Here is a 23,452-nt window from a genome sequence, read left to right on the forward strand (position 1 = left end):
TAAGAAAGTCAGATTTAAAACCCACTATACTGCACATTGCTTGATTCAATGAGAAAGTCAGATTTAAAACCCATTATACTGCATACTGCTTGATTCAGTGAGAAAGTCCGATTTAAAACCCACTATACTGAATACTGCTTGATGCAATGAGGTCAGATTTAAAACCCACAATAATGAATACTGCTTGATGCCATGAGAAAGTCTGATTTAAAACCCAATATAATGAATACTGCTTGATTCAATGAGAAAGTCAGATTTAAAACCCAATATACTGAATACTGCTTGATGCAATGAGGTCAGATTTAAAACCCACTATAATGAATACTGCTTGATTCAATGAGAAAGTATGATTTAAACCCAAAATAATGAATACTGCTTGATGCCATGAGAAAGTCTGATTTAAAACCCAATTTAATGAATACTGCTTGATTCAATGAGGTCAGATTTAAAACCCACTATAATGAATACTGCTTGATTCAATGAGAAAGTCCGATTTAAAACCCAATATACTGAATACTGCTTGATTCAATGAGGTCAGATTTAAAACCCACTATACTGAATACTGCTTGATGCAGTGAGGTCAGATTTAAAACCCACTATAATGAATACTGCTTGATTCAATGAGAAAGTCCGATTTAAAACCCACTATACTGAATACTGCTTGATTCAAAGAGAAAGTCCGATTTAAAACCCACTATACTGAATAATGCTTGATGCAATGAGAAAGTATGATTTAAAACCCACTATACTGAATAATGCTTGATTCAATGAGGTCAGATTTAAAACCCACTATACTGAATACTGCTTGATGCAGTGAGGTCAGATTTAAAACCCACTATAATGAATACTGCTTGATTCAATGAGAAAGTCCGATTTAAAACCCACTATACTGAATACTGCTTGATTCACTGAGAAAGTCCGATTTAAAACCCATTATACTGAATAATGCTTGATGCAGTGAGGTCAGATTTAAAACCCACTATAATGAATACTGCTTGATTCAATGAGAAAGTCCGATTTAAAACCCACTATAATGAATACTGCTTGATTCAATGAGAAAGTCCGATTTAAAACCCACTATAATGAATACTGCTTGATTCAATGAGAAAGTCCGATTTAAAACCCACTATACTGAATACTTCTTGATTCAATGAGAAAGTCCGATTTAAAACCCACTATACTGAATACTGCTTGATTCAATGAGAAAGTCCGATTTAAAACCCACTATACTGAATAATGCTTGATGCAGTGAGGTCAGATTTAAAACCCACTATAATGAATACTGCTTGATTCAATGAGAAAGTCCGATTTAAAACCCACTATACTGAATACTGCTTGATGCAGTGAGGTCAGATTTAAAACCCACTATAATGAATACTGCTTGATTCAATGAGAAAGTCAGATTTAAAACCCACTATAATGAATACTGCTTGATTCAGTGAGAAAGTATGATTTAAAACCCACTATACTGAATAATGCTTGATGCAGTGAGGTCAGATTTAAAACCCACTATAATGAATACTGCTTGATTCAATGAGAAAGTCCGATTTAAACCCACTATAATGAATACTGCTTGATTCAATGAGAAAGTCAGATTTAAACCCACTATAATGAATACTGCTTGATTCAATGAGAAAGTCAGATTTAATACCCACTATAATGAATACTGCTTGATTCAATGAGAAAGTCCGATTTAAAACCCACTATAATGAATACTGCTTGATTCAATGAGAAAGTCCGATTTAAAACCCACTATAATGAATACTGCTTGATTCAATGAGAAAGTCAGATTTAAAACCCACTATACTGAATAATGCTTGATTCAATGAGAAAGTCCGATTTAAAACCCACTATACTGAATACTGCTTGATTCAATGAGAAAGTATGATTTAAAACCCACTATACTGAATTCTGCTTGATGCAATGAGAAAGCAAATTTTTAACTAAATTATGCTTCTCTGAGAATACTTACCCAATCAAGTTACATTAGGAATATTAGCCTGTTACCTCATGAATCCAGCCCTATTAAATGATAAAAATGGTCTTTTCCTGTCTATTTCAATAGACAAAGGGCAAAAAACTCTTGCACATTATCTCCCTTGGGACCACCAAGTGTTGCTAGTTTTTGGCTGAGCGAGATACTGAGGAGGATGCTTGTATAGCAGGGTGGTTGGGAGGATTTAAAGTAATGTGATTGGGTATGTATTCTTCGAGAAACATAAATTTACTTAAAAATATGTTTCCTCCTTTGAATATGTTCCCCAATCACATTAAGTAATAGAAAAAGAAATAGGAGTAGGGGATGCTGAGCATCTGACATCTACCTCACATATCCTTCTAGGGAAGAATAGCTTGATTCCCCATGTGATCAATGACCTGGTCTCCTAATTACATAACCAACACAGTTTGAGGTCAATTGACCTGTGACCCTAACATATGGTTAAGAAGATAAATATTGAAATCTTCTAACTTACAAAATTTCACCAGCAATTCCAGCGAAGACAAAAGGCGGTGTTGACTGATTTAGTTGGGTCTGGCGTCTGTCTTTGCTGCCATCCTGGACCTACCACAAGGTTTACTTCTGCAATGCAAAATCTTTGAGATGAAGGCTTGAGAAGTTTGACTCTGCATTCCAGCCAATAACTTCTATTATATCTTGGATCAAAATGTTATATTTGAATGCAAGGCTCACAGAGATGGCTCAAAGTTTCTAAGCAGTAACATTTGTGAGGCAATCTGATCTAGTGAGACATCAGAGTGCACTAAGCATACAACCCACTTCAACCACAAAGCAAGGACTTGAGGAGTGATATCCTGTGTCCTGGCTCACACTGGAAAGAAGCGGCATTTGCATGTGCCATGACTTGTCTCTGTGCATTTCAAGTAGTGCTTGAGAGAACAAACAGGATCTTGCACGGCTGCTGTTCTTGACCTGTCTATGGAAGGAAATGAGTGAGTGCTTGGTTATCAATGGATGGTAACCTATTTTGGGCTACAAAGCCTGATTGTGACAAGAAATCCACCAAACCATCTATCTGAACTATGAGAGCTTGGTTCAAACATAAACGGCATGTAGCTCACTTACCTGCAAGCAGAAGCTAAAGGTGTCAGGCAACATGACTTGTACGATACTGACTTTAACACTGTGTGGAGTAGAGGTTCGAATGGATTCAAATCAACTCATGTTAAAACCCAGATTGGTTCCATTTGAAAACAGAGTGGGATTTTGGTTGATGGGGACCAAAAAGGGCTAAAATATCCAATAGGTCTATATATGCCCAAAATCATGTTTGCCATGGTGCTGGAATTTGTCCAGTATCATGGAGCAGTAGCCTTTGATAGAGATTGGGGTCAACTGTTTCTCCTCAAAGAGCCAGAGAAAAAAGTCAACCAGTTGAGGGAATGAGGCATGCAGAGGTACTATGTTGTTGGAATGGCACCAGTCTCTGAAAACGCCACCTTCTTTTGTAAGCCTTCAGAGTGGAGGGCATTTTTGCTCCCAAGATTCTCTCCACAAATGACGGTTTATATTGTTTGCAAGGCTGTCCTGATAAAAACCGAGCATGCAGAAGAAGAGGATAGTTTGAGCAGGGAAGGACCACCAGTGACTGTGGTTGCTGGAGAAGATTCAGGTTGGCAAATTTTCCTGGGCTGATATGTCACTTGATCAAGTAGATTGGTGATCCAGGACTTGACCCATCTGAGAGGGGCTCTTGCCACTCTGATCCCATAACAAACTTGTGATACCAGCTTGTTGCAAGAGGTAGATCATCAGATGCCTCCAAAGTGAACAAATCAAAGTGAAGACCAATTAATGGAGAGACTAATATGAAGGATGTCCTGGATAGAGTGTTACTCAAGACACTGAGTCTGTCAGGAATGTGTCTGATTTGTATGCTGATATGGAGACTGTCGTACAAATGTAGAAACTGTCAAATCTGAACACACAGGTTGGGTGATTTGGCACCTCCCTGTTTCAGGAGACAAGTCACCACCACATAGTTGTCGGACCTAATAAGGAACATTTTTATATGAGAGTCAATCTTTTCAGAAATGAAGGCATCGATGACAGCCTTCCTTTCAAAGATGTTAATATTTAGAGGCCGTTCTCCCGACAGCAATGAAATCTGGCAAAATGAGTACATCCCAACCATGCTCACTGGTGTCAATACATACCTTTATTTTTGTTTGGGGCTTCTCCAGTGGGATTCTCATGGTCAGCCAACCTGGGTTGCACCACTGATGCTGGAATGTTTGAATATCAGGTGTGATGATGGCTTGTAGATTGATGGGACTTTAAAAGGGGCGCCATTGTGCTCGCAATGTCAGTATAAAAAAGATGGCCAAGCGGGATCAAGATTCCCGTGGACTTGATAAGTTTGATGATTCTGATTACATGAACATGAGAAAGTCTCATTTGACTCCAGTTGTTTGAAAATTCCATATCCAGATGGACAAAATTCTGGGATGGGCAGAGGTCTGACTTTTCAAAGTACACTAGAAAGCCTGGATGATCTAAGGGAGATCATTCCTGCCTTACAGTAGGCTAGAACATATGTTTCTGGAGGATATCGTCCAGGTACACTGCCATCATTGTAGACGATGTCAATCGGAACAGGGTCAGGATGTAATCCATAATCTCAGTAAAAGCTGATGGTGAGGCCAAAGGGAGAACACTGAATTGATAAACTGTGACATGCTGTGGATAGAGATGTGAAAATATGCATCAGTCAGATAGAAACTGATGCCACACTCATTCCATGGAACAGAAAGTTGGATTGAATTTTGTGGCGTAATGACTTGGTTGCATACATGTCAACCCCACAAGAGGTATAAGTGTAATTTTTGCTATTATAAGTGGTAAAAATGCATAATTTGGGCATAAAAAGTGCATTCTATATATTACATGCCAGAATTACAGCACGTACGACAATACATTTTTAATACTAACCTGGTTCTGTAGCTGGTAAAAATTCTTGTCCCAAAGGGCAAAATCCATATGGATTAGAACCAGAATACAAACACAAAATATACTGAAAAATTATTTATATTTAGTACTCACTTCAACTAGTCTACATGTTAACTTTTGCTGAATAATCATGAATCCTTCAATGATCATGGTGAGGTGCTCACACACATTACTTGCATCTTCTTCTTTTAACATAAGAAAAAGGTGTTGATTTGTCCCTTTTTCTGATCTGACATGTTTTGAAGTTTGAAAAGATGTATCTGCTCTAATATTTTCCATCATATAACATCCACAACTCACACCATAATGTGTTTCGCTTAACCTCTGGCACCATTATCTTTAAAAAAATATAGACTGGTTCATTAACTAACTAGCATATCAATAAAATGAATCTGTTTGGCAAAAGTTCACATTTGAGAAACCCATCTGTTTTCTTGGAATGGGTTGTATACAGTTGCTATAAATAGCTAACAAGGAAAGTACTCTCATGCTATTCTTATGCAGCAGACACCTTTTCAAGAATATTCTCAAATTTGTAAGAGTGAAAGTAAAGAGATAATTAAAATGACAAAAACAACATTTTATTCCTTTATTTTTAAAAAAATTATTTAATGCAGCAGAAAAGTAAAATCCATATACAGTTTAGCAGAAAACATAATCTGGTGAAAAAAAGCATAATTTGTACATCAAAAGCATAATGATTGGCACATATGTGGTTGAGGTGACTCAAGTCAGTGATGGGTCTCAACTTACTTTCTGAAAAAGAAAGAACCTTGAATAAAACCCCTGGGATTATGGTCTTTGCACAAACCCCACCAACTTTTTTTTGAAGAGCAATTGTATCTACTGTTGCTGAAAGGCATCCTTCTCAAAATCTGATGGGGCATCCATGAGGAGAGTGGAGGGGGTTGTTGATGAATGAAACCTGAAACCCCTCCAAATGATCACACACACACACACACAAGCTCTGAAGGAAAAGGGAGATCCAGTGAGTTCAAAATTCAGTTTCTTACTGCCTTTGTACAGTTGCTTCCTTGGGACCGATATTGGTGCATATGACTGAGAAGATCCCCTGTTGTGGGGCTACTTAACATTCCTGGTGGAGTTGAGTGGTTCCAAACACCCATGTGGGGGGGCAGTTCCTGCGCTGCCTGCATCTAACTTCCCCTGTTTCTTCCTCCAAAGCAACAGTGACCCACACAGGGTCATCCAGAAAGGGAGGGTATGACAAGGTTTGAGCAATGAGGATCACAGACATGTGGCACATCAGGTGTGGATTGGCTGAAGCCGTCAAAGTGTTGGCTATGGTATGATGAGCAGCCCTGGTCAATGACCTTAGTAAGCCTGGCATTTGCCTCCCAGGCCTAGTTATTGCCCAGGGTCTTCATCAAGTCTGAAAGGTGCCAATGAGGCAAATCCAACAATGAAGAAGGTATAACAACATCCCAAATGACACTGCAATGAGCACATTTGTCCATCATATAAAACAGACAAGCAGACACATGAATAGCTGCTATATTCTTGTCTGGGTCATCTTCTCAAAAGACTGGACGTGCTGGACAGTCGGTTATCACTGGAAGGGTGGTAAAGGTATTGTGGTATAAGGAGGTGGATCCAACTGATCTGGTATGAACCCTATGCACCCTGACTTACAGGCCTGAAGGCCATGTTTGGACATGCAAGGGTATTTATTTGCATTGGGCTGCCTAAAACTGGGGAATACTCCCCAATGAATCATTATTGCCTACAATGAACAATAGGTTGTCTTCTTTTACTCATTTCATCTTTCTTCAATGATAAATGGACTATTGATTTGAATGTGCATTTCATGCATTTAGTAAACATTTCACCTGAAATGACATAAGAAGAGAAACAAAGAATAGATTAACAAATCAGTAGGTGTCTAACTAGCTAATAACACAGATTAGCAAATCAGTATGTGACTAATTAGCTAATACAGTAGGCAAGACTTTCTTGTTCAGATGCTGCATATCACAGACGGTGCATACATTGTATAAACAACAGAGTCATGGCAGACTTTCTTGCTCTTAAGCTGCATATATAACATCATAGCTGCCAACCTTCCACGCTCACAATTAGTGAAAACAGGGATAAAAAGTTGTGAATTTGGACATGAATTAGTGAAAAATACCATGACAATAATCCATCCACTCTGACCGTCAATACTACACTATATCAAGATCGCAATATAAAACTAACACTACATATATGCAGAAATGTATCTGCATTTCTATTTATTATGGTATTCATAAACTTCACTTGTTCTTGTGGTTATTTATCAAGACATGATACTGTGGCAGACTTGAACTTCCTCAACTACTTGATCGTAAATTTGTTTTCTAAACAATTCAGACTTCTTGCCTGCTGGTTGATCTTCGTGAATAAAATTGCTGACAAATTTTCTGCAGCTAAGGAGGCCCTAAAGTCTGTCTTATTTTTCCTCACTAGAGAAATTAGTCTTTGGCTGTCACTGTTGCTGTGAGGAATGCACAGGATCTGCAGCATTTTTGGTTCTTCCACATGAAAATTTGGAAGCGATTTTCGAGTCCGGGAACATTTGTCGGAACAAATGTTTAGCATGATTTCCAGCTGATAAAGGTAGATTGTATTCAACAAGAAAACTCACAAATAATGCTACAGCATTGGTAGCTTGCATGTCTTCTGTCAATGGCTTAAAATAGTCCAGAGCTGAAATGTGCGAATTCTTAATTTTCCCAACTTCTATGTGTTTTTTGCAACTGATGTGCTTCCTCATATCATCTCTGCAACCATGTACAATACTACAATTTGTGGCACACTGTGTGCAAAAAGCATGATGTATATCAATGTTTAATGGCAGAATGCATGGCCAATTTTTGATATATTCCAAACTGAACTTCACTTTTTGAGCAATACATTTCTTTTTCCTTGGTGGTAAAGACATTTTCAAGATCTTACATGCAATGCTGAATGGTAACTCAAATCAGTGTTGGTGACGCATGCATGGAGCAAAATTCCAGTTGGGCCAGAGTTTCTCTCAAAAGCATTTGTAAAACTCCTCTTACACATACAGATTAAAATAGGCTAAAATGCTTGCTACTGGGCCAACTTACTAATCGGCTGTAGTTCTACTAATATCGCGACCAGCAGTACCGGACAGTTTTGGCAACTGCGAATATCACGACTAACACTTAATGGGAAATCGGTTATTTTATTAAAGATTTAAAATAACTGAGAACTGGAGAATTCATGAATTTAGGCTTGAGGGTTGGCAGCTATGTAGCATTTAGATAACATTCTGTTGAAACGAGATGTGAAAGCAAAGCATATATTAGTAATTCATGAAGTTAATAACTCACTAATATAAATATATTCCCTGTTACCAATGAAGGAATAAAAAAAGTCAGTGCTGCATTCAAAACTTATAGACTATGCTGTGAACTTATGCATTTCAAGTATTTAGTTGACCATTCTACTGAAAATAAACTAGGTCGGAAAAAGTTAGCAATGCAGCATGTTAATAACTAGTTCAAACCAACTATGTTACAAATGGAGCAAGCAAAAAAGTGGAAGTGACAAAATCACTCAAATTTGGCAGAAATTGTAAAAAATGTATACAACCAGCAGCAGAATGATTAATCCACACAATAAATCCAAAAGGAACATTGGATGATTCAATTAGAACATAAAAAATGTCTTGGATTGTTGAAGGATACCCTGTACAATGTTACCAGTACAGCAGCAAAACTAAAAACTGGCAACACCTGGCGGTGGCAAGGGAGGTAATGTATAAGAGTTATTGCCCTTTGTAATTTGAAATCGAAAATGATGATTTTCATCTTTTAGTAGGGCTGGATTTGCAGGTTAATATTCCTAACATAATATGATTGGGGAATATATTCAAAGGAGAAAGTCTGATTTAAAAACCTCTGTAATGTATACTGTTTTTTGATGCAATGAGAAAGTCTGATTTAAAACCACTATACTGAATACTGTCTGATGCAAAGAGAAAGACTGATTTAAAAAAGTTAAGCTATGTTCTACAATAGTACCCTTGGCTTTAAAACAAATTATGAATTTTGGAAAACTATTATTTTAAGTTGAAATTTTTTTCATTATTTTATCTTTAGCCTTACTGTAATTTGTTTTGAAGGACAAAACTTTCCTAATTTCCTAATTTTCCTAACTTTCAGTTAATATTTACATGGCATCAAAATTTAAGTAACCGTGCCCATAAAGATCTTCCCCATGTTCAGGATTCATGCTACAACCAAACTAAACTTAAATACCTGAAGTCTCTGGAGACATTCACTTTTGTGAGCTGGGGTGGGTTTCATTCTATGGATTTCATCATCAACTGTTCTTATTCCCATTTCTTTTTCTGGCTCATCGGCATCTCGAGTTTGGGCATTCTCCAGGCCAGACTTAAATCTTTCCAACTGTGAAAAATACAGGGAAAAATATGAAAGCACCTAAAAGAAAAACTGAAGGAAATAGAAAATAGACTCATAGGAAATGCGTTTTATTCACACAAAAATCCTTCATGAAAAATGGGTACAGCGAAACTTACCTAAAATGGACAGTCAGAACCATATAATGAGACTGATTTATTTTGGTGGATATAATACAGTTGTTTAATTAGACTTATGACAACTTTATTTGGGACCAGGCTTTGGTTTCACTAATTGAAATTTTAAATATCCTAATTATTTGTATGTTGGAAATAATGAATTTCACAGAACAGGCAGTATCAATGACTAAATATCTGTCACAATATCTTATATTTGCTATGTAAATCTTGTAATATTTCATATCCTTTAATATTTCATACATCATCATGTTCATAAAAATCATAATTAAATGTTTCATATATATTTATACATGGAACTTTGTACATTTTCATCAAATCGTTTAATTTTTTCCAAAAAGAAACTTCAAATGAATAATATACATTTTCAAAAGATCAAAAATATTGCAGAATTTAAAAAAAATATTAACAAAATCACACATTAAGTGTTATTTTGCTGTTGTTCATACATGTCATATACTACAACTGTGTATTTTTCTGTTTTATATCTGAATCAAGGAGAAGTTCACATTTCAAATGGCCCTGACAAAATACTGAGTACAATTTTAATAATCAAACAACCAATGTACTATGTGTCAAGTGTATGTCTGATATAATCTCATGTGAAAAACACAAATATTGTTGACTCTGGGAATGTTTTTAATAAGGCATCAAATAATGAAAAAAGAGGTTAAGAAATAAAAGGAATACATGTAATTACCATTTGCAATTGTGAAGAAATATGCCTTTGATGATTGCATTTTGAACTGTCTTATTAACTAAGAATCTACTCTCATTCTTTGATCTTTTCTTCTATGATTATTTATACCTGTGAGAAAATATAACAATTGATATATTGCTATTACAGTATCTACTACTGTTTATTAACAGGTGGACAGAGACCTTTATAATCCTTAAACAGTATGGAGAAGGAAAGCCATTGATTAATTTGATTCATCTAACAAAGTACCACAGGCATTTTAAAATTTGTTCAGAAGCTATTTGATGTTTTCTTATCTAGTAAAATTATATCTCAGTACATGTCAAAGTGGAGACCATAGGCTTATTGTTTCACTGTAATAATACAAAAATAAAATATAAAAATCTTGTCATTTTCTATCATAAACAGGAAGTAAATGAATCAGTGAATTTGATTCTAACATAACTTCTTTTAAAGGAATTTCTTCAGTATTAAGTTATTTTTTTAAAAAACCCTACAAAGGGAGAGATCTCTGTTCTGATGCCACCTAAATGCACTAAACCACAAAGAAAAAATTGCATTTTTCAACCTGTTATTTATTTTGATTTTCTTACTGACAGCGTCATTCGATCTCATCTGTGAGCCTCTGACATCGATCTGGCCTTGAAAAGAGTTGCATGGACAGTAAATTTCTTAATAAAGTTATTGGCTTCAGTCCTTAAACAATATTATTGAGTACTGTTTACAAATACATACTGTTACTAAGCACCACAGAATGTCTGATGTTTTAAAACAAGAATTCTGAAGCTATTTTCTTATCAAATCAACAGTTTACTGAGAATATACTCTTCAATCTATCTTTCTACTGCTTTCTTTATAAGTGAGAATGAAGAATAAATGATGAGTGTTATTGCTTGACATTATTCAAAGGCCATGCTGGAACTCAGACCAGCAACATTTTCATGTCAGGACCTGCTACATACTGCTATAGTGTATTAGTGAAAAATCCATTTCAATGCAACCATCCATTAGACAGAAAACGCATTGCAAGAATTTTCAAGATGGCAACCAAAGCAGCCATTTTAGAAGTTAGATTGGCATCATTTAAATCTAGGATCAACTACAGATCACAAAATGTCTTCAAGTGACAACCTCATATCAACACAACCATCCATTCAGAAGTAATCATAACCAAATTTCCATGGCAACCATTGTGACAGCCATATTAGAGTTTTCACATTCACACAATTTTCGTTCAGGACCAAGTATATATCTTGAGAAGTTATCTATCAAAAACCTTAAATGTGGTGACGTTTCCAGAAATAATACTCTGCACATCAATTGAAAAACTTAGAAAATGGTTTTTATTGGAAGCAAATTCTTTGTAAAAAGAAAATCAAAGTCAATATTAGAAAAGAAAACACAATCACTTGCAAAGAAATATATATAACTGTGCAAAGAAATTCTGATCTTTAATTACAACACTGCACACAGTTTATGATAGCAAGCAATTCTACACTGTCTTTAACATAATGCATTAATCAAATGTTTCCTTAGTTACCAGCTCTTTCTTGTATGTGTGCATAAGAGATGCACAAGATTTTGTCTGGATGGCCTAAGCCCACATTGTGCTTTTTTGCTGAAAAGGCACTTCAGAGTTCTAACATCATCACCTGTTACCATCATAATTATTCACTCATAATGCATCATTATAGGAATGTCTCAAAATGCAATTATTTACTGCCTTTGCTAACTCAAATTACAGCCAATTATTTTATTTACATACAGTGCTACTTGTTATACTTCTAATTTATACGAATTATTTTATTTACATACAGTGCTACTTGTTATATTTCTAATTTATACTTTTTCTTCAGTTATAAATGACAAATTATTCATTATATTTTTTAAGGTGTATACTTTTGCTAATTTTTATCAAATGGTCTATTGAAATGTACAAATCCTGTATTTTTCTAAAATTTATTTTGTTTAAATTCAGCTTGCATTTTTTTGTAAGGGGAACAACTCTGTGAAACCCCAAATATGCAATTCTCAACAGTCAATATCATGGATTACTTCCCCTGCTTTCTATTGGCACTTGGCACAGAAGAAAGCTATTTTAAAGCAGAACACATATTGAGAGAATAGAATAAAAACTCTGAACAACTTCTAACTGTGCTGAATTCATTAATATGTGTAGATTTGATCATAATAAACCTTAATGAATATCCTGAAGCCAGCTTATCAAATTAGATTAAAATATTACTCATCCAAGTGCTTATAAACTCAGGCAATCTAATGCAAGATCAACTCATTTGTACCCATCTAAGATCTATAATGATTTAAATCCATATTTTTCCAAGTTGCTCAAAATTATATCTGAAATATAGTCTTTACTGGTCAGCAAGTACAGCCCAAATGATGCAAGATCACCTCATTAATACCTGATCATATACGCTTACAAAGTCTGATCCAACAGTATTCAAATTATATGCAAAATACATCATTAAGTTATCTTGCTCATTACTGAACATGTCCAAGATCTTGATGATGCAACCATACAATTCAAGGTCAGATCAGAAACATGGCCTACAGAGTAATAACATGCTCAATCAATCAGTGGCAGGTAAACTAATATGTGTGGATCTTCCTCATTATTAAATTCATCTGAGATCTTGACGATATAAGCAGATAATCCATGTCTGATCAAATCTGGAAAACAAATATGGCTTCCACAGTGCTAAAAACTCAGTCAATTAGATGCAAAATTGTCTCAGTAATTTGCTTGGATTTTGCACTTTAACAAACTCACCCAAAACTTAGAATGATTTGAAAATATATTTCAAATTCAACCAAAACTGGATTAGAAGCATGGCTCCCAAATCATAATAAAGGTTAGCCAATTAGATGCAAAATCACCTCATTAAAATGTGCAAGTCTCTCTCATTACTGAACCCTTTGTAAGATCATGATAGTACAAACAAATATTCCAAGTCTGATCAAAGTGGATGAGAAATATGTACTCCAGAGTGGTAAGAAGCCCAGATGTTAGTTCAGCTCATTAATTTTGTATGGATCTTGCTCATGATGCAAGATCCTCATAATATAAACATATATTCAAAGCCTGATTAAAATTTAGAGTGGTAAAAAGTTCAGCCAGTCTGATGCAAAATCCCCATATTAACTTGCATGGATCTTTCTCAGAGTCAAAGTTGTCCAAGATAATTGTGATTTAAACCTACATTCAAAGTTTGATCAAAATTTATAAGAAAATAAGGCATTTAAGACGAGACAAGCAAACGCTGATACAGGGACAATGTAAAATGTACAACTTAAGATGGACAACAAACACAGGGCCATAACATAAGCTCACTTGACCTGATGGCCAGGAAAGAAAAAAAAACTGTAGTTTACATGAGACGTCAAAGTTGGGAGATAAATCAACTGCTGTCAGTAATTTGTAAATAAATGGTTGATTCTGCAATTGATTACTATAAGCATTTCTAGTCTGCTATGTTCAACTTCTTCTAATGTAACAGAATTCTAATGCTGAGGCTTCACCTGTAGGTGTAACTCTTCTCTTATGTTCCAGAAAAGATTCAAATGTAGCATTCTATTTAAAATTCTTATGATATAACTTACTGCTTCATCATAGATAACAGCCTGCATGTCAGATGAGACCCATTTCTCCAGCAGGTCAAGAGCTTTGGCATACTTCTGGTATAGTCCTAGACCAATGACCTGCAGGGATCGCCCTAATTCTTCACCTGAAAGGTAACTTTCCTTTCCAAGCATATATAAGGTCTTTCCCAAGAGGAAATTGTCATCTTTGATGTCAAAATGGTCATCATAGTAAGGACATCTAATCACATCCACTGGTATCCATTGTTCTTCCTGCATAATAAAGAATGGATTTAACATCGTGTTCAACTGCACAAACAGTGAATGAGTAAGAATAATATCTGGCAGCCACTTGGTATCAATGAAATCTCCTGCTATGGGTAAAGTCAAAATAAAAAGACAGGAATCCCTTATTTAACTTTAACCATTATAAACTGGGATGGAACTGTGAAACTTGTCCCATACTGGAAGTCTCCGTCATCAATTACTGTTGTAAATAGAGAGGGAACTATGAAATTGTTTCCATACTGGAAGCCCCTTTTGTCAATTACTGCTGTAAATAGGGAAGGGACTGTGAAATTGTTTCCATATTTGAAGCATCTTTTACCAATTAATGTTGGAATCAGGGATGGAACTGTGAAAATATTTCCATACTGGAAGAATCCCAGCATTAATTACTGTTCAATGACTGTGAAACTTTCAAAGCATATATTTTAAAAATCTGATGTAGTTCAAGAGGGACTTGATTATTTGTATACTTTTCTGTTATTTCCATGGATAAACCAGGTGTTTTACCTTTTAGAGAGGTTTTCAAAGTTACTTTTTATGTTGCTTTCAATTACTGTTGACAAAACTTGTACATTTTTTAGTGTTGTTACTAAAATTTTATTTTGGGTACAAAATTTAATAATTTCATACTGTCTATACTTGTATACAAGTCTGATAAAAATGCAAGCTGATAAAACCAGATCTGCATGATGCAACCGCAGAGCTGGGTCTATGCTGTGTGTTATGTAATCAGTAGAACAAACTAAATAAACCTGAACTTCTACTGCACCGTGCAATGGAAGAACAGGGTCTATGTTAGATGGACCTGACTGATAAGTACAGATGGTACCAGCAGATATAGAATCAAGCATCCAAAAATACTTAACTTATTTTCATATGTAACATGACACATATATATTGATATTTAAAGATAATATTGTATAATGTAATCAAATTTTTAAAAAATATATTTCATCTACCTCCTTTATCTCCTACATAAATGTGAGATGGATAAACAGTGAGAAACTTGTCTGCGGGTTCATACTTGTACAAGGATATCTGTACAGTTAAGTTCTGCATTAAGAGTCATTGTGGCATGAACAAATTTATATTTTTTCTGATATGAAATCAAGGAGAATATATAGTTTTCCCACTGAAGTGGTTAGAGTATCCAGCTTGGATGCATCAGGTCCTGGGTTTGAACCCTGGTCGAGTCATACCAAAGACTTTAAAAAAATGGTACAAGCTGCTGCCTTGCTCGGCATTTTGCATAAAGATTAGTGTTAGAACTGGTTGGCCTGGTGTCTGGATAATGTGACTGGGCAGGGCATGATGTTATGTCCACAGCATGATGCCCCAGTGTAAGACACCACCATAAACTGCTACACTGGAGACATCATATGGATGAAACACCGTTAAAGCTACGTTGAAAATTCAGATCTCATTCTAATGCACCCATATATCAGTTTCCATGAGTGCTGGCAAAATAGGGTCCAAGGCACTGAGGTGAAATGAATGAACGCTTACAAATGCACAGATTCACATATCCTGAAAATTACCTCAAACTGACCAAATTTTAATCATACTAAGTTAATCTTTCTAAGATGCATTTACATTCCATTTTTCATCAGTGAAGTGAAATGCGGTCCAAGCTACTGAGGACATAACAAGAATACAACCGCAAATATCCAAGACACTCAAATGTGCAAATTAGGTCAGTGTGACCTGGTTTTAGTATGGTCAGTATCACTAAATTTAAAATGGATTACACTAATGTGTGTTACTTAATTCTGTTATTCCATGCTCTAAAATTACCAAAGGTGTGTTGAATACTGTGTCATTCAGTCTATAATCAGAATATTTAATCAGTTCTTTGAACAAGAGAAAAAATAACTGACAAAATTAACATTATTTATAAATAATCAGATCTTTGTTTTTCATTGCAAAAAGTGATAAATATATAATTTGGAGAATTTAATTACCATATATACTTGCTTGTAAGTCAAGTCGCCCCAAAATACATTTTTAATTTATATAAACTATAATTATTACTATATATTTGACTGGTGCTCTTGTTTACCCCTCACCCACAACATATATTGGCATCAAATTTTCTAACATTCTCATTATATGGCAGTTCAGTACATAACACAGTTGGCAATTATGGACCCCCAACTATCAACCTGAAATGAGGGTGAACTCAAGCATGAAAATGATGTTACTGTAACCTAGTTTTTACATGGGTAAGTAAATCTTCATCAGATGCATCTACAAACCAATTTTCATGTCTAAATACAACAGGGTCCCTGATTGTGAGGACATAGCAAGTGGCTGTGAATTCAAGTCACTCAAGCATGAAAACTGGGTCAATGAACTAGTTTTGGCATGATCAAGAGATGCATCCACTTACCAATGTTTTTGAGAGTATTTCAAATGGGGTTCAAAATTGTGATGGCGTAACGAAAAGATGGCTGAAAATACAAAAGTCACTTAAGCATGAAAATCAGGACACAATGACAGTTATAAAATGGCTTAGTTCTTCCAGAGAAGCATCCACATACAAATTTGTATGCGTGTAGTTGAAACAAGTTCCAAGATACCAAAGGAATAATGAGTGAACAAACGAATGAATGCATGAACAAACACACCAGCAGGCAAAAATGCTACATCCCCTCCAAACTTCATTGGCAAGCTGATAATTAATTCAGCAATCAAACAGAGAGACAAAGAACCTCTTCAAGTACATAAAAAATATGTACATGTAACAAGATAATCATGTAACTAGGTGGACTTGTTACAATGTAATACAAAAGTGCCATGAGGGGACTGACACTCTACTGACTGAAAAGACTTTCCAAGAATCCAAGACAAGACTGTTTATTCTCTTTAAATGCCAAGTGTTGAAACTATCAATGATATTCTTCAGCAATAACAGGATTTTTAAGATGGCCCCCGTGGTGGCCATACTAAATCATCGTCGCCATTTTTATTTAGGACCAACTAGTCTAAAGTAGCCTTTTGGAAAAAATCCTATGTCGATATGACCATCCATTAAAGAGGAGTTAATAAGATTTTCAAGATGTCTGTAATGAGGATGAGGACCACAGTAGATGTCAGATAGGCATAAGTGTCTAGTGAATACCCAATGTCAATGACATGGTTCCCATGCTTTTCTAAAGATAAATTTCCAGGTCATTTCCAGGGGTTTTCCCAGGATTAAATAAATTTTTTCAATGTTCACATATGACCATTACTGAATGGAATTAAAGAACATTTTAAATTATAAAACGTGCATTGTCTACATCCAAAGATGAATCTCTTTCAAGACTCTCCAAAACATCTAAGCCAGAAAAGATGATCATGTACAAAAACACAAAATCTATCACATGAAACAAGTTGATTATATTCCTATAAACTGGCATGCAGAGTCATTTCAATGTACAGAATAAAACATCTAACTTTATTTTGCTGACCTACATTATGTTGCTAAGTGGGAACAACATAATGAACATAAATTAGTCTTGTTTCCTTTCAAACCTTTAATTCTAAAGAATTATATATATATATATATATATATATATATATATATATATATATATATATATATATATGCATCTTATAGAAAGTAAACATTTCCTATTACAGTATAAAAAAAAAAAAAAACGCAAATAATTAGAATTTTGTCTTGTAACGAAGAAAGTTTAACCCTGAATTTATCTCTGCCAACAAAATCCCAAAGAAGATTTTTCAGACAACCTAATCTCCTTAAGACGATCTGGTTAATAATCCATAATTTGAAAAATATTTTCAAAAGGGTTGAAATAAATTTTGAAAAAGACCTAAGTTATATACTGTTTTATAAACAATAACTAAATTTTCTATAAAATCAACTTGTCTTCTTGTAATTTGTTAAACCAGTCCCCAAAACTGTACTGATATAGGGGCTCGCATAGTTTTTTAATATATAAATAAAAGGGACGACAATTTCTTATTTCAGCTCTGAGATTTAACATTTTGGACTACAAATTTGGTTTAAAACAAATAGCAGTCCATTTTCTAAATCAGGTTTCCTCTGAATATTTCCAACCCATTTTTCATATTTGGACATTTAGGTTGGGGTGTGGGGTCATTGCAATTGCATGTAGAAAATTTGGAATTTGCCACCACCGTGCGGAAGCGACATATGGTAGTCACTTACCAGCGGGCCTGGAAAATTTTAACTAATGTTATATTGACTTATACCTGCATGAAATATATAGGAAAATGATTTATTTTCTCAGAAATGGCAAGTATTATAATCGTTATGTCTTTAATCTGCGGAGAGACTAGACGAAACCATGGCATTGATGAAACCTGACCTGGTATTCACCATTTGCACTAGTCACGTCACAAATATCAAACGTCGACATCGGAAGTCCATTAGTCACGTGATATCAACAACAAACTCAATTTTAATGTTGTTGTAGAGAAATTCAATTATATTAAATGAAAGATACTTTTTGTAAAAACCAGCAATCTGGCCAGTCTGATTTATCAAGCAGAGACCACATGTCAACATGGTAGTCATGTGATGTAACAAAACTCCTGAAAATATTCTCGAAATGTATAAATATTGAAAATTTTGTCTTTCAGTTTTCTATTTTTATTACAAACAGTATTAGACTTTCATTTAATATTTTAATTTATTTTTTCTCTAAAACATTTGAAAATGTGGACGTTAGATTTATGTACTCATGCGACTAGCAATGCAAATTGCAAATACCAGGTCACATTTCATCAACACTGTAGTTTTATCTTGTCTTTCAGCAGATTAAAGATATAACAATTTTAATACTCACAATTTCTGAGAAAATAAGTAATTTTCAGATCCATTTCAGGCATGTATCACTCGATCTAACAACGTTTAAAGTTTGCTAGGCCATCAGGTAAGTGGCTACGCTTTACTACCACAATGATTGCCTCTTGTGATGCTAGAGTGGTTTTCATACCTTCCACGTAAGGAAAGATATGGATATCGAGCTGACTTTGAAAATAAAAGTCTACTAGATGAATTTAATCCACTGAGAGTTTGGATTGGCTCAGCATATATGTTTATTGCAAGCACCAAAATGATCCATACTGCACCCACCAAATATTCTGGTTAGAACTCGATAAATTTAAGTCATGGTCAGTTTAGTTACGATTCAATTACATGATTGTTTCAGGCATCAAGTGGTGGAGGAAAATTCCTGGGGTTTTCCCGACTGTCATCAATATTTACGAAATTCTAAGACTTTTCATGGTCGGGAACAAAATTATCATTTCTCCCGACTTTTTCCCAATTTCACGGTAGCGTGGGAACCCTGCAATAACTTTCCATTTAGAAGTAGTGATAACAGGATTTTCAAGGTATGGCCATGGAGCCATACAGGATGCCATATTGACATTATTTTCATTTAGGGCCAACAAGATATTGTAAAGTCTTTAGTAAAAACAACATGTCAATATGGTCATTCATCTAGAAATAACAAGATTTTTAAGATGGCACCATACTGAGGGTCTGATCAGCACCATTTTCATTAAGGACCAACTAGACATTATAATAAGTCAACAGATAAAACGCCATTTCAATGACTTTCTGTTCAGGAGGAGTAGTGACGATTTTCAAGATGGCTGCCATAGCGGCCAATTAGATGTCAAACTGACACCTTTCTTCTTTACAGCCAACCAGACATCATAAGAAGTCTTTCAGTAAAATCTAACATGAGCATCCATTCAGGTCCAGTAATAAAAAAAGTTTTAAGATGGCTGCTGTAATAGGTGTTTAAGCAGCATATTTGTAATTTAGGTCCATGCAGACTCTGGGAAGAATGTGTTAAATTTTCATGTCAATCCTCCAGGATGCAGGATGAGGGAGATAGCAAACTTGTGCCAACAGACATGTCAACCCATAAGCCAAGTCAAGCTAAGCTAAAAACAGACCTCTTCCTCAACAGAAGCCTGTTCCTCTTGTTTAGGTTCATCTATAGGGTGCTTCAAATGTTTGGTGCAGGCATACAATGATAACAAGTATGACACAGGGTGACTAAAGTCCTCTTGTAGCATGATTTCATAGGCCACTTGTGCAGCACCTGAAAAAAAGATGTTAATGATAAATATAGAATTACACAAATTAAATTCCGTATCCAATTTTGTTTGTACTGTAAACATTCAGCTGATTAGACAAGTATATTAAATGCTACTGGAGAAAAACTGTACCAGAAATCCTAGTAACTTACATAGTACCAGACATCCTAGTAACTTACATAGTACCAGACATCCCAGTAACCTACATAGTACCAGACATCGTAGTAACCTACATAGTACCAGACATCCCAGTAACCTACATAGTACCAGACATCCTAGTAACCTACACAGTACCAGAAATCCTGGTAACCTACATAGTACTAGAAATCCTAGTAACCCTCATAGGACTAGAAATCCTAGTAGCCTACACAATACAAGATATCCTATTAGCTTACATGGTACCAGAAATCTTATTAACCTACATAGTATTAGAAATCCTAGACACCTACATACACTGTAGTACTAGAAATCCTAGTAACCTACATAATACCAAAAATCCTATTAACCTACATAATACCAGAAATCCTATGACCTAGACAGTACTAGAAATCCTATTAACCTACACAGTACTAGAAATCCTAGTAACCTACATAATACCAGAAATCCCATCAACCTACATAGTACCAGAAATCCTAATAACCTACATAATACCAGACATCCTGGTAACCTACATAGTACTTGAAATCCATGTAACCTACATAATACCAGAAATCCTATTAACCTACACAGTACTAGAAATCCTAGTAAACTACATAGTACTAGAAATCCTAGTAACCTACATAATACCAGAAATCCTATTAATTTATATAATACCAAAAATCCTAGTAACCTACACAGTACTAGAATTCCTAGTAACCTACATAATACCAGAAATCCTATTAACCTACACAGTACTAGAAATCCTAGTAACCTACATAATACCAGAAATCCTATTAACCTACACAGTACTAGAAATCCTAGTAACCTACATATTACCAGAAATCCTATTAACCTACACAGTACTAGAAATCCTAGTAACCTACATAATAATACCAGAAATTCTATTAACCCACATAGTACTAGAAATCCTAGTAACCTACATAATACAGTGATACCCCGCTATAACACAGTAGTTGGGAGCCATAAAACCTGACCGCGTTATATACCGAACCGTGTTATATGCAACCAAGTCAGTTGGCTGAAGAAAATGTACCTCCCCCCCGCCCAAAAAAAAATTTGTGGGGTGGGTGGGTGGGGTAATAAATGTGGACGGTAAAATACGTGCTTCATCGGCACAGTTACCATCTTAAATTGATGCATATTAAATGAGAAATACACCAATAGTGAAAACAGAGAAGACATAATATAATAGTTTACTTTATTAAGAGAACCATGAATTGGTACATATACGTGAATCCTGTTTATATATAAATGTCTAATGTATAGCATGACTAGAGTATCAACACTGTGTACTCACCTGCAAACCTCACCATATACACTGAATCCACAATACAAGTGATTCCATCGAAAATATGCACCCACACAGCTTTAAAATATTCATTAATTTTGTAACAGGTCATATTGGTCTGAATTCAGTGGAAAAACAACACAATCACATAGCAAATGACAAAACACATTTACTTTAAAGTACGTTCCAAGTCAGTAAAACTTAGTTTGCGTTTTAAGCCGCCGTTGGTAGCATTCATAAGCATAAACTTTTCCCTACAAAAAGGAAACTTTCACAGCACAATTAACGTGTTTCAGTCATGTTGGAAAATGCAAAAATCCATCAGATTCCATCACTTTTATTCAAGTTTGGTACTGACTTCCTCTGAAGAAAAGTTCTTTGCTGTTGTTGAAAGATTGTAGTCGGTTTTCTTTGATGAAGGGTGCATGCACTATTGAAGTCACCGCTAAAGGACAGCTTTGGAGAACCAAACGAATGCCCACTTCTTATTGTGGCAGCAACATCAAATAATTGCATTGCATGATTGAGGCTGGTATTTTTTCCATTTGCTGAGTATGTTTTCATAACAGTTGGTGCTTCAAAGATAATATGTCTCCTTTGAAATTTCAGCAAACTATTTTATCTGGGTACATTTTTAAAAAGGAATTGGCTGTCGTTTAGACTTCTAGTTACTATCCTTCCATGTCTACTGAATAAACCAATAAGTAAGATGTATTTTTTTTACATTTGTGGTAGCATGCATCTGAGAATTAACAAAGGGTCAACGGACGATAGAGACGCAGGTGTTCTGATGACAGGGATTATTACAGAAAACTTGAGTTTTCTGAAGGACTTAATTCTGAGTGAAAAGAAGAGGAATTTTACTTATCATCCACATACAAATGTCAGTCTTTGTAAATATATTAATTACTAGCGAGTGGCCAAAAATCCGATGAAAGATAGATTATGAGACATGGCCTTGTCCAGTTGATCTCTGTTACCAGAAATGTCAACAACAAAAAAGTTGATATTTCAGAACATACAGAACTCATGCTAGATATCAAGATAAACGGATTATGATATAACAATGCACTGTTTAGATGGTTTGTCAGTATGGACAAAGAATTTGTTTATGTAACAATAGATAAATTTCAGTGCATTTTATATCCAGTTTGCAGCTTCCTTTCATGGGGCCTCTGAACTTCTGCACTCCAAACCAATGGTTGTATAAAAAAAATTAAACAGCAAATAATGTCGCCAATAAATAAAAAAGTGACATGGTATGTTTTGCAGCCAATAAGGAAAAACAATCCAAGTTTGCGACATTGGCGAAGACCTACGCGATCCCAGAATAAACTTTTTAAGCATTTTTTTGTTCTTCTTACTTTTAAGAAGAAAAAAATACTTTTTCGTGTACAAGAAAAATGCATATAAAATTTCAGGAGCCAAGCCACAATCATCTTGTATTATTCATACGCGTTCTCTTCCCCAAAATGATAAGCAACTTTTTATGTTTTTTCCGTACTTTTTAAGATTTTTTTTTGTGCACAATAAAATTTCATGGATATGAAATTTTGGGAGCCACACCACGACTGCATTATACCTGACTTCGCGTTATAAATGAGCACGCTATAGCGGAGTCACACTGCACCAGAAATCCTATTAACCTATACAGTACTAGAAATCCAAGTAACCTACATCATACCAGAAATCCTAGTAACCTACACAGTACTAGAAATCCAAGTAACCTACATAATACCAGAAATAATTTTATTAACTTACACAGTACTAGAAATT

General features: G+C 35.1%; 1 protein-coding gene across 3 annotated transcripts in view; it reads right to left on the reverse strand.

Moving 5' to 3' along the window:
- The window catches only part of LOC149801775 (small ribosomal subunit protein mS27-like), a 65,299-nt gene that overhangs the window by 11,121 nt on the left and 30,726 nt on the right, over positions 1–23,452 (reverse strand). For all 3 annotated transcript variants that reach the window (XM_089956118.1, XM_089956119.1, XM_089956117.1), the window contains exons 7-9: positions 20,086–20,234; positions 13,879–14,130; positions 9,259–9,408 (exon numbers count right to left, since the gene is read on the reverse strand). In XM_089956118.1, the coding sequence (XP_089812244.1) occupies positions 9,259–9,408; positions 13,879–14,130; positions 20,086–20,234 (551 nt within the window). The remainder of the gene's footprint in view (positions 1–9,258; positions 9,409–13,878; positions 14,131–20,085; positions 20,235–23,452) is intronic.

The sequence above is a fragment of the Sinohyriopsis cumingii genome, chromosome 4 (genome assembly GCF_028554795.1).
Source record: "Sinohyriopsis cumingii isolate HCF-2022 chromosome 4, ASM2855479v2, whole genome shotgun sequence".
In the NCBI taxonomy this organism is placed as follows: domain Eukaryota; kingdom Metazoa; phylum Mollusca; class Bivalvia; order Unionida; family Unionidae; genus Sinohyriopsis; species Sinohyriopsis cumingii.